At 39.0% G+C, this 12,551-nt stretch overlaps 1 protein-coding gene across 3 annotated transcripts; it reads left to right on the top strand.

Moving 5' to 3' along the window:
• The first annotated feature begins 1,729 nt into the window (after positions 1-1,729).
• On the top strand, positions 1,730-11,632 carry spdef (SAM pointed domain containing ets transcription factor). 3 transcript variants are annotated; one of them, XM_078798660.1, is made up of 8 exons: positions 1,730-1,798; positions 2,587-2,702; positions 2,903-3,124; positions 7,255-7,681; positions 9,395-9,592; positions 9,668-9,715; positions 9,865-9,999; positions 10,765-11,632. In XM_078798660.1, the coding sequence occupies exons 4-8, from the start codon at positions 7,264-7,266 to the stop codon at positions 10,941-10,943; spliced, it is 978 nt and encodes a 325-aa protein (XP_078654786.1). In that variant the 5' UTR covers positions 1,730-1,798; positions 2,587-2,702; positions 2,903-3,124; positions 7,255-7,263; the 3' UTR covers positions 10,944-11,632. The 3 variants fall into 3 exon arrangements, with proteins under 3 accessions (XP_078654786.1, XP_057911636.2, XP_057911637.2); XM_058055653.2 differs by having other exon boundaries at positions 2,587-3,124; XM_058055654.2 differs by lacking the exons at positions 1,730-1,798; positions 2,587-2,702; positions 2,903-3,124 and adding an exon at positions 6,326-6,445.
• The last annotated feature ends 919 nt before the right edge of the window (positions 11,633-12,551 follow it).

Genomic DNA, 12,551 nt, shown 5'->3' with positions numbered 1-12,551 from the left:
AACCCAAACACACATCATAATACTTGTATGAGACATGAACACAAGTCCTACTGTTTTCTGCGAATTCTAAAGATATAAAAAGAGACAACTCATTAATTAACACATATTCCACCTATAAAGCCTTCTGAAAACGTGCCAACAATGTTCCAATTACATATGATGTGATATGCAAAACCGAGTATGCATGTTGTAGTAAAGTCACATGATGGAAAGAAACCGCGTGTCCACATGCACCATCTGCTTGATGCGGGAAACTATTAATATTACGATTGTGGTTTTTATTTGCCAGAAGGGAGGGAACACCTGCAGGCGTTGTAAACGACAAATGTCAGCCAAGATTCCGTGGATAAACGGCACTAGAGCGACCTTTAGGGATGTTTTTATCACATTAAAATACCACCATGATATATTAAATGGCAACAAACCAATGTGGTCAATAGGTGATACTTTCAAAAATACAGTTATTTATTTAATCATAAATCATGGATCCTGTACTTATTTTGTAAAAAAAAAATAATTTGTGAAAATGTATTTATTAAAAGGTTTAATATTATTCAATATTTTTTTATTAATTTTATACTTACTTTTATACTTTTACGCTATTTTTACCAGCTCAAATTTCACAAAAAGCTTCTAAAATATACTTTTAAAGAGCACAGTTGCACTCGCAAGACTAACGTTCAATTTACAGCACGCAGAGTCCCTCCCGACCCTTGTTATAAGACGACTCGTCTTTTTCAGCATCCTGTTCTGAAATTTAATCGCTTTCTTTCATCAATCTTTCGGAAAGACGCGTTTAACGCCGAACGCGTGAGAATAACCATTTCTGCCCTGCAACAATAGCGCGTCAAAAGCTGCAGCTTAGAGCCCAGGGTGCTGTTGACTTTACTAAGACGACCCTGGCGGGGGCGGGGTCACTGGCACCTGTTGACATAGGGGGACACCTGCACGCTCATGACTCACATGCACGCCCTGGCGTTAACATCACGTCTGTTAGCCTGTATTAGCTCAGCAGCGCTGAAGCGCGACGACGTTGTTTCACATCCAAAGGAAAGTTCACACGGCACTTGAAGAAACTGCCATGCAAATTTTACCACTGAAGACCAAAGCTAATATGCTAGCTTGGTACGTGTGGAAAAAAATTGAAGAGATTTTTATTGTGTATGTATATTTACATATATATATATATATATGTGTGTGTGTGTGTTTAATATAGTGGAATCCAGTACACTGTGTTTATGATGCTGGTCCACTTTCACGTTGTTCAAACTAAAACAACAAACAAAACCCCACAAAAAATAAGCAAAATATAATAATAATGTATATAATATAACATTAAAATGCATATATAATATAACATTTCTTAGTATTTGCAAAAAAAATGGGGTCTAAATACAATTACTCTTACATTATTATTTGTTGTTGAAGGGGGTACATTTTTTTAGCACCAATTTAAACATTGGTTTAACATCTTAAAATGTAAATGTTTTTGGTTTCAAATATGTAAATATGATATGCATATGCATCTTGTTTTTTTTGGGGGGGGGGTGCAACCTCTTATGCAGAAACAAAGCAAAACAGTTTCCACATTTCTTTATCTTTCATCTCCATAAAAAATGCTGATAAAAAAAATGTACTACCTACAACAACAAATATATGCAAAAATTTTTTTATTTTTCTACATTTGTTTTTCTACATCTGTTTTTTTTTTTTACAGAGTCTGGATAGGGGTGCTGGTGTACTTGGTACAAAACAACAAAAATGGTGTCTGCCATCTTGATTCTACAGCCCATAATTGGTACACATGTTCATTATCTATCTATTATTCCTCTTCCCTGGTTATGCCACTCTATGCCAGCATCTTCTACCCTGCTGTAATGTATTACATACTGTCTCTGGGGCGTCTTTGTACAGAACTGAACCTGGGAGTCCTGTCTGATGTGGTAGACCCCAGCCTCTGTTGATCTTGTGTTTAGGGCCTGTTCTTCTGCTGCCATGATTAGTGCTGTCTTTCATCAAAACTTTATGCCAATATGTTGATATCAAGGCTGCACGGTGGTCTAGTGGTTAGCGTGCAGACCTTATAGCTAGGAGACCCGGTTCAATTCCACCCTCCGCCATCTTCCACCCTCAGCCATCTCTGTGTGGAGTTTGCATGTTCTCCCCGTGCATGCGTGGGTTTTCTCCGGAAAAACCCACGCAAAAAACTCCACATTCCAAAAACATGCTAGGTTAATTGGCGACTCCAAATTGTCCATAGGTATGAATGTGAGTGTGAATGGTTGTTTGTCTATATGTGCCCTGTGATTGGCTGGCCACCAGTCCAGGGTGTACCCCGCCTCTCGCCCGAAGACAGCTGGGATAGGCTCCAGCACCCCCTGCGACCCCAGTGAGGAAAAGCGGTAGAAAATGAATGAATGAATTTGTGTACATTGTGTACAGGTAGTGATACAACTCCACACTTCTATTTTGAAGTGAATTCTTTAAAAAGTGATATTTTTGATATTATAGGAAGTATAATATTTCACATGTTTGAGACATTTAAATAAACCCAATAAAGCAAGCTTTATTTTCTCTTTAATCCAGAAAGGTCAAATGGCGTTTGAGGAGGCCTGTGCACATAGACACTCAAGAAGTAACTCCTCATCCCTGCATTTTTCATCCGAAAATCCCCACAAAGACAAATATCCTTACAATAAAAGGTGAGATGTCAAGGGTGGTGCCACACAAAGACAGAAAACGAGAGCACACACACACACACACACACACACACACACACACCAGCTTGTGTGCATAGGTAAACAAGGCGGCCCTATAAATTTAAATAGCTGTCAATGGAGCTGGAATTCCTTCGCTCTCACTCTGTCACAAGTGAGTGTGAGTGTGTGTGTCACCCCTCCAGCAGGTGCTGCTGGCGCCTTAACATAAAGCTAACCCGACGTGGGCTCTTTTCCTATCCGCCACCATCATCATCACCCATTTGGCTGCCTGATGCACCTCCATCCATCCCAAAGCGACGCTTGGGCAACCCCTTAGAAGGTCATCCTTCATCCCATTGAAGCCCAACGGCGACATCACCGCAACTTCGGTCCATCAATAACATCATCATCTGTAGCCGCTCCAGGTAAGAACACACCATTAAAAAATGCTTTTTTTCCAGTAGATATTTTTACATTTGATATTTGTATAACAGGTGTCCAAAGTGTGGCCTGGTGGACTGTGGTCGGTTTTTTTTTTATGGCCTATGGCACGTTTAAAAAGTAAAATTACACATGACAAACAGCGAAATAACAGCAAATATGGAAGAAAAGAGCAGTAATTTCACAAGAAAAAAAAATGAAAAAATTAGGAGAATAGAGTTTTAAGAGAAAAAAAAGTTGTACTTTTAGAATAAAAGTAGCAAAATAATTATTTTAGAACTGTAACATTGAAAAAAATATTTTAGAAGTGTAACGTTGAAACATTGAAAAAAAATGTAATAAGTCATAATCTGAATGCCAAACAAATATTGGAAAAAAATGCTACATTATAATAAAGTCAAAACATTTTGAGATGAGCAAAAAAAAAAAAAAAAGGTATTTAAAAAAAAAAATTCACCAATAACATAAAACTTCAGATGATGGCTACTTTTTGTTTAACTACTATATTAAACATCTTAGCATATCTACCTGAATTGTTTGCATAATATCAAATATCAAAGTTTGCCTTCATATTCATGCATCCCTCAGTGGAAAAAGTTGATTTTTAGTGTTTAGAGTTTAAAGGCTCATACAACAATGACAAAAACAACATGGACTGCTCTATTTTTAAAATATGTACAAAATCCTTTCATAGGTCTTTCATAATCTGGACTATTTAACTTTTGAAGTTTTTAGCATCATTGTTGTCTTTTTGAGGGTTTTTTGTTTGTCCAGATGCTATTTAATGCATCATAATTGAGGAGGAAAATAAAATATTTGGCGTATGTTTTTCTCTCAAGTCTTGTTTATAACACAAAGTAAAAACTGATGATTTTTCCATGACGAGAGCAAACCACACACACTTTTTGTTGGACGCTTCGGTCACTTTGGGGAAGATTTTTGCCTTTTGGTGATTTCTACTTATTAACTCTCATCTAAACACTCTGCTGTCACATTGATGAAGAATGATGGGTTGGAGATGGAGACCCGTAGCTCTGATTTCAACAGAACCTCTTGTGGGGCCTTTTTGTTGCCGCTTTAAGTCCATTATGGGTCAAAGCTGCAGGTAACTTGCTGTCCCGTCAAAGAAGCCAGAAATCCAATTACACAGCTGCAGTCCTCACGTCGTCACTGTCTTCCCGTCTCAAAGGGATCACGTATGTGGAAGAAATGCGGTTCCCATGGCCCGCTGCCGCCGCCGCCGCCGCCGTCTTCCGTCATTGTCAAAAGGCTGACTTTGCTGAGCAAATGGACTGAAGTCTAATGCTCCTGAAATGAATATCAGCTTCTTGACCAAACTCATTTAGAGATCAGTCAGGGACTTAATCCGTCTTCCCCCCAAAGTGTTTGTGTCTTTTTCCTGTGCCCCCTCTTCCTTTTGGAAGAAGGTAATATGGCTAAATTTGCTATGCTAATGGGCTTAGCGCAAGCTGTTACAGAGCAGAGTTGACACGCAGCGGAGAAAGCTTTAAGTGTGGCTTAGACGGGACACTGCAGATGAAAGGAAGGCTGAGCAGGAGGGGGGGGGGGTCTTTTTTTTAAGCATGCTTGGGGCAATAACTTCATTTAAGTTCACCACTTGCTTTTCATAGAATGGCTCACAATCAGATGACACAAGCTTACGCTGAGCAGTCAACAAGGTATAAACAATCGATGAAAATATGAGCCGGAAATCTCATATTACAAATATACAACATAAGGTGGACAGAAATATTTCAATATTGAGCAAAGCAAAAATTTGTTCTCAACCAGAAATCACTCCACACTCTTTATTGCTCTCTGGTTCTACCATATCTTACTTATTGTGTGGAAATATGGAGTAATAACTATAAAAGCAATCTTTACTCTTCACTAAATGTACTGCAAAAAAGGTCAGTAAGGATAATTCATAATGCCGCCTACAGAGAACATACTAACTCCTTATTTCTAAAATCACAAATACTTCAACTTGCTGATATAGTTCATCTTCAAACAGCTAAAATAATGCATAAGGCTAAAAATAACCAATTACCTAAAAATGTCATCCAATACTTCTCTACAAGAGAGGAGAAATATGATCTCAGGGAAGAACTACATTTGAAACACTTATATGCTAGGACTACGTTAAAAAGCCATAGCATTTCAGTATGTGGAATCAAACTATGGAATGGATTGAGTAAGGAAATCAAACAATGCACAACGATGAGCCAATTCAAGAAACAATACAAGCAGTTGATGTTTGCTAAATACAAGGATGAAGAGTCTTGAACCAGTCATGATGTGCTATATATATCACTATATTGACACTTACTATGGTACACATTATGTCATTGGATGCTCATATCACCTAGTACTTCGGTACGTGACAAAAATAACATTAAAAAAAACAAAACTATATTAGGAAAGCAGGAAGTGAACAAATGTAACAGTTACTGATTGTAAAAGTACCAAATATTAGCATGTGCTTTTTTTTCATTGAATTATCAACGTTTGTATCACAAAAAGTTCATTTGATTTCGGTATCGAACCCCAAATGATTAATTGCAATGCCTCTCCATATAAAAACCTGAACATTTCTTAATATGACGTTTGATGGGCGGAGTTGATCTTTTATTGGGACTTTAATTTCTTCAAGATATGGACAAACAGAGCACATGTGCTCTCTATAGAAGATTTCTTTACAGCTGATAAGCGTCCACATAAGCCACCTGTGTGGACTCCACATCACGTCTGGTGCCACATCCGAGTTCACCGTGAGATTACAACACTTGTGCTGACGTCCATAAAAGCACACTTATGATGGTGATCATAAAAAAAAAAAAAAAACAGGCAATGGGCAGATGAAGTAAAATGTTCCAGCACATTATCAGACTTTGGTTTTGATTAAAACCTCCAGCTGACACTGGAGCCGGTGGCCGTGGTGACGGCACCTTGAAAGAGCGCCTCCATACTAGTCAACTGCCCCCCCCCCCAGACGGGCGGCCATTCTGGACCATTGACCCACAAATTTAAGAGACTCAGTCAAATCCAGGTTGCACTGTGTTGGGGATAAACCCTCTCCAGGGTCAGCCCCCTACCCCAGTACCTCATCATCCTTAAAGCAGCTATCAGTTTGCGTCCAGCCTGAAGGTTCTGATGGAGCTCCCTGAAGGACTACATGCTTTGCTTGCCACCAGGATGGCTCTTATTTAGGAATATTTATCTTCTTTTTTTATTTATGCTCCTGAAATGACAAAGCTTCTTTAACGTTTCATTCAAGGACAAAAAACAACGCTTGAGGATCTTTTGTAAGTTTTATAAAACAAGGTTTTATATTCTAGCGCTTTTTTGTGATCATATGAGAAGAAAAAAATTGTTGAAATGCTGAAAAAATGAGTAAAGGTGTCTATACAGTAATGTATATCTTTTTATATTTGTCATTTTCTAAAAAATCTATACAGTAATATTAGATATGTATTATTATACCTATGTTATTCAGTTGATAGTTTAGTTCAGTTCAGTTTATAAATATAAAAATGATAATTATTATATTCATTTTATATTTTATATCTATTTAATACCACCCGCCATCTTGCCCAAAGACAGCTGGGATAGGCTCCAGCATACCCGTGACCCTAGTGAGAATAAGCGGCATGGAAAATGCATGGCAAGGTAGAAATAATATAACATATTATTATATAATTATATTATTTTGTATTTTATTTTTTATTTGTATTATTTTGGATTTATTTTGGATTTTTTTATTATATATTATATAATAAATATAATATAATATAATATTAAGATAATGTGTGTATATATACGTATATATGTATGTAATAACAAATGTGTCATGTTCATTAAAGCATTAAATCATCATTAAATTATTTAATTTTTTTATATTATTATCTTAGAATATTTAATCACTTCCAAAATATTTTTCGGCAACATCAAATACAAGTCTATGAATTTTAGAGCGTGATATATGTCATATATCCAAGATCATAGCACTTACTGAGTGTTCAATAGAACCGTGCCGCTGTTATTCTAATACCAAACACAGCCACTAGGGGGTATATTTGCATGGATGTTTACCATGTCTCTGGTTCATTCACAGGTGTCCGTTATGTCAAATTCCATTGGAGGTTTAGCGGAAGTCAGTGTTTACGGATCCCGGATCGGAATCCAAGAGGATTCCCTGACCATCCTTGAGCGAAACAGGGATTGTGGTGAACCATGGGACCTGGTGGAGGCCAAGCCAGGCAGCATGTCGGGCCTTTACCTCCCCTGCTTTGACATGCTGGCCACAGAGGACGCCGCCTGGCTCGTTAAAGTGTCAGAGGGCTCGAACATGTCTCGGATGGGGGCGTCCCGAGAGGAGCCGGAGCAGTGCCCGGTCATCGACAGCCAGGAGCAGGGACTCTCCCCGTCGGGGTTGGAAGGCCCGGAGGCGGAGCGGTCTCTAGAGCAGGTGCAGAGCATGGTAGTGGGCGAGGTGCTGAAGGACATCGAGACTGCTTGTAAATTACTCAACATCACGCCAGGTAGATGCGCACTCCCTAACCGAATAAGAAACTAAGCGTATAAAAAGTTGTCACTGCTTATTTGCTGAAGGCCATATTGATTCTGTGATATTTAACTTCGGGAACTTAGTCCCAAAACCAACATGGCTGATTCCGGATGACAGATCTCCTCCATCATATCCTTACTCATGCAAAGCACCAGGATGTGTTTAATCCTAACCTTTGCATCGGTATTGTCGGGTCGTGACGGCTAAGGATTCTTAGCTGCCGGTAGAACGTGTATACATAGTCTCCTGGGCGAGGTCGCCTCGCGCTTGGAGAGCAAACACTCAACTCACGCTTGTATGAGCTGTCATAAAGCAGTCGTCATAAAAGCCTGTTGACTTTGACTGTGCAGGATATCTATCATGTAGTCGGAAAAAGAGACGGGAATTATCTGGAAAGATGGATGTTTTCTCACTGTGTCCGTATCTTCCTCCAACGAGTGTTTAGTTAGCTTAGGATTATGTGAGAACTACATAACTGAGGCCAGAAGGTTGCCAGCCAATAGCAGGGCACTGAGACATTATCTCTTCTATTCTACAACATAATCTCTTCTATTGTGGAGTTGCATCATCACTTATTTGTATCTTTCACACACAAAAAAAAACATAAAAAATCTATAACTATGTCTTTGGGAGCAAGTGCACGGTGGTCGAGTGGTTAGCACGCAGACCTCACAGCTACGAGACCAGGGTTCAATTCCACCCTCGGCCATCTCTGTGTGGAATTTGCATGTTCTCTCCGTGCATGTGTGGGTCTTCTCCGGGTACTTCGGTTTCCTCCCACATTCCAAAATGTCAATTTAAAAACACTTTAAATGAGGCTGCACACAGCTAGGAGACACAGGTTCGATTCCCTGCTCTGGCATCTCTGTGTGGAATTTGCATGTTTTCCGGGTACTCCGGTTTTCTTCCCCCATTCCAAAAACATGCTAGGTTAATTGGCGACTCCAAATTGTCCATAGGTATGAATGTGAGTGTGAATGGTTGTTTGTCTATATGTGCCCTGTGATTGGCTGGCCACCAGTCCAGGGTGTTCCCCGCCCGAAGACAGCTGGGATAGGCTCCAGCACCCCCGCGACCCTCGTGTGGAAAAGCAGTAGAAAATGAATGAATGAATGGTTGGGTTGAAAAAAACTTAAATTAAAAAACTTAATTAATTAATACGTCATTGGTAGGATATAAGTTGGGTGGGTCCAACTGTGCTGTTAATGTATTTTTATCACAAAACATTCTTGTTAGCAGCCTGGTAGCTTGCCACAACATGAAAACAGGAAGTCAGGTCTGTCACCTTTCTGTGATGTCATCAGCAGCTTTGTAGTTCTTTGCTAACTAGCACAGTTACACCAGTTAACATCCAAAATATACATATGTTTTATGGTTTTGCATGCATGAAACTATTCTACAAGTATACATGACGAATGAAAGGTTTAAATAAACATTTAAGGTTACTTTTACGTTAATTGAAATTCCAAATGGTACATGTAATAGTCATTGTGGTAGCTGATATATATATGTTAGCTTAATTGGAGACTCTAAATTGTCCATGTGCACTGCAATTGTCTGGCAACCAGACTATTTTCGAAAAGTCACCTAGGGTAGGCTCCAGCATAACAGAAAATGGATAGCTGGATTAACAGTTCAGACGCGATAGACGACTGATGAGTGGATTTCTATTTCTATTTCTTCTCAGACCCAATGGAGTGGAACACGGCCAACGTGCAGAAGTGGCTGCTATGGACCGAGCACCTGTACAGGTTACCCCACGCAGGAAAAGCCTTCCAAGAGCTGATGGGACGGGATCTTTGCGCCATGAGCGAGGAGGACTTCCGCCAGCGCTCGCCGCAGTGTGGAGACACATTGCATGCACACTTGGACATTTGGAAGTCTGGTGAGGAGCTTAACAAAGTCTAGTATCAGCATCACAGTCAGGTTTTTCTTAAAGCTGATTTTTTTCTCTATGTAGCTGCCTGGATGAAGGAAAGATGCACAGTTGGAGACAGCAAAAGTCCTGGTAGGGTAACCTTTAACCTTTAACCCACTTAGCATACAACAATAGCCATAGCCGTAGCATGGGCTGCAAGGGGCCCCCAGTCTGTGAACAAGAATCAATAAAATATTATGTTTTTTTGTTTAGTTTTTTTCTAAATCTGTTATGTACAGGTACTGAGGAACTTTGGTCTGAGGCTGATTCCTCTTGCTCGGGTCAGCCAATTCACTTGTGGCAGTTCCTCCGAGAACTTTTGCTCAAACCTCACAACTATGGACGCTGCATCCGCTGGCTCAACAAAGAAAAAGGTAGATGATATTCTAATGTTAACAAAAACACTAAATGCAAATTTTAAACGAAACTTTTATTATTAAGGGAGAAAATAAAACTACATGACCCCCTAAAGCTAATAACTTGGGCCTCTATTAGCAACAACACAGCCCCAGACCATCACACTACCTCCACCATATTTTACTGTTGGTATGATGTTCTATTTCTGAATCTGGTCTTGGAACTCTAACTCTACCATGCAGGGCATTTTGGCCCAGTGTCTTTCTTATGGTGGAATCATGAACACTGAGCTAAACTGAGCCAAGTGATGTCTACAGTTGTTTGGATGTTGTTGTGGGGTCTTTTGTGACCTCTTTGATGGGTGATTGCTGCGCTGTTGGGATAATTTAAATTTTCCTGGGAAGGTTCGTCATTGTTCCATGTTTTTACCTTTTGTGGATAATGGCTCTCACCGTGGTTTGCTAGAGACCCAAAGCTCTATCGTAGGCCAAATCTGTATTTTATCTATTATATATTATTTATATTGCCCGTTCCAGACAAAAGTATGTATGTACAATACATACAGTTCAAGATTTTTATTTTTATACCTGAACTACAATATTACACTACAATTACTGAAAACGTACCTCATATTTATACTTAATAATATACTTAATTAATACTCACTTTTTAACTACTGGTACAAAAAAAATGTATTTAAAGTAAATCACAATAAACAAACATTAAGACATTAATTTTGAACACTAATATGTCCTAATGCATACTTCTGTGATTGCATTCAGGTATTTTTAAAATCGAGGACTCTGCTCACGTGGCGAGACTGTGGGGGCTGAGGAAGAACCGTCCCGCTATGAACTATGACAAGCTGAGCCGATCCATACGTCAGTACTACAAGAAGGGCATCATTCGCAAGCCGGATGTCTCTCAGAGGCTGGTGTACCAGTTTGTGCACCCAGTATGAAGAGCAATATGTGCAAAAAGCCACTCAAATAAAAACTAAATAAGACTCCTGGAGGGGATCTCTGGCCAAAAAAGGACAAAGTATATTGGTCGCCTTCCACTGCCAGCAACAACCACTAAATATAAAAAGACTACATTGTTTAGCACAATCTGCCTGTTTCTTTGTTTTTATAAATAAATGATTTTCAATATTTTGCTAATGAAACACATCTTAAAAATACAACAGGAATTGCGCACTAGAGCTGCAATGATTAATCGATAGTTAATCTATTACTGAATTAATAGACAACTGTCTTGGTAATCGATTGATTGTTTTTCGATTTAAATATGTAAATATCCTCTGATTTCAGCCTCTCAAATGTGAATATTTTAAAATGTCCTTAGTTTTTCATGAAAGCAAACCTATTACCTTTGTGTTATAGCCAAAATGAGATATTCACACATATCAGCTTTGATTCTGGAAAACAGTGAAGGGCATTTTTGCCTTTTTTTTGATATGTTGTGGACCCAACCAATAACTGTATGTTTGCTTCATATTAGGTGATATTAAGTGATTACTTAAGTGATTAATCGACTAAAACATTATCATAATTGTATTTTTGTGTACATTTGTTTTACTGGAGCTATTTGACAAACATTAATTTTTTTTTATTATTTAACATTGTCTTAACAGTAAATAAAGGACAGGAGCCACGGCTGCAGGATGCAAGTTTATTCATTTACACAGCGCAACTCTAAACGAGAGACCTCCTCGCTTCACACAACACACTTCCAACCTTCAAAATAAGTGTGATGTTTATATCCTGTTGACTTGTAACAAAATAGAAGTGTCATAAATAAAAGACAGGAAGCAGAACTGGAGGTGGCAGAGATGAGAATGCTAAGGTTCTCATTGGGAGTGACCAGGATGGATAGGATCGGGAACAAGTACATCAGAGGGACATTACATGTTAGAGGCCTTGGAGATAAAGTTAGAGAGGCCAGACTGAGATGGTTCGGACATCTCTCCAGAGGAGAGATAGTGGATGCTGCATGTAGAACTGCAAGGTAGGAGATGTAGAGGAAGACCAAAGAGGAGGTTTATGGATGTAGCGAAGGAGGACATGAGGGTAGTTGGTGTGAGAGAGACAGATGCAGAAGACAGGGTTGGATGGAGGCGATTGATTTGCTTTGGTGACCCCTGAAGGGAAAAGCCGAAAAGAGAAAGCAGAAGAAGATAAAAATATCTTCCACCAAAAGTGAGGCAGTCAAGTATATTGGTGCTAATAAGGTACTCCAAGACCCCTAACTCATAGACAAACGTTTTACAAGTTGTTTGATATCCTGCATCCAGATTAGTGCCTGGAGTATCACAAACTACGTACACATAAATAACAGCATATGTGGAAATGTGTTTTTCATAATCTTTTTCAAAAGTAGTGAAAGTGTATTCCTGTGAGTTAATGAAGTTGATAAAAAGTTAAAATCATTAGAAAATGATGGAGTTCAGAAAATAACTATGGTTAGCATGCCCATTTAAACAATGCAAACTTTTATGACTCTCTTAAAAGCATCGGAATCGAGAATAGTTAGCAATAAGAACCCGGAATCGTTAAAATTCAAACGACTT

The sequence above is a fragment of the Doryrhamphus excisus genome, linkage group LG18, assembly GCF_037039965.1.
Source record: "Doryrhamphus excisus strain RoL-2023G ecotype Guam linkage group LG18, RoL_Dexc_Guam_v1.1, whole genome shotgun sequence".
NCBI lineage: Eukaryota > Metazoa > Chordata > Actinopteri > Syngnathiformes > Syngnathidae > Doryrhamphus > Doryrhamphus excisus.
Note: the sequence above shows the minus strand (reverse complement) of the source record. Positions and strands in the feature narration are given on the sequence as shown.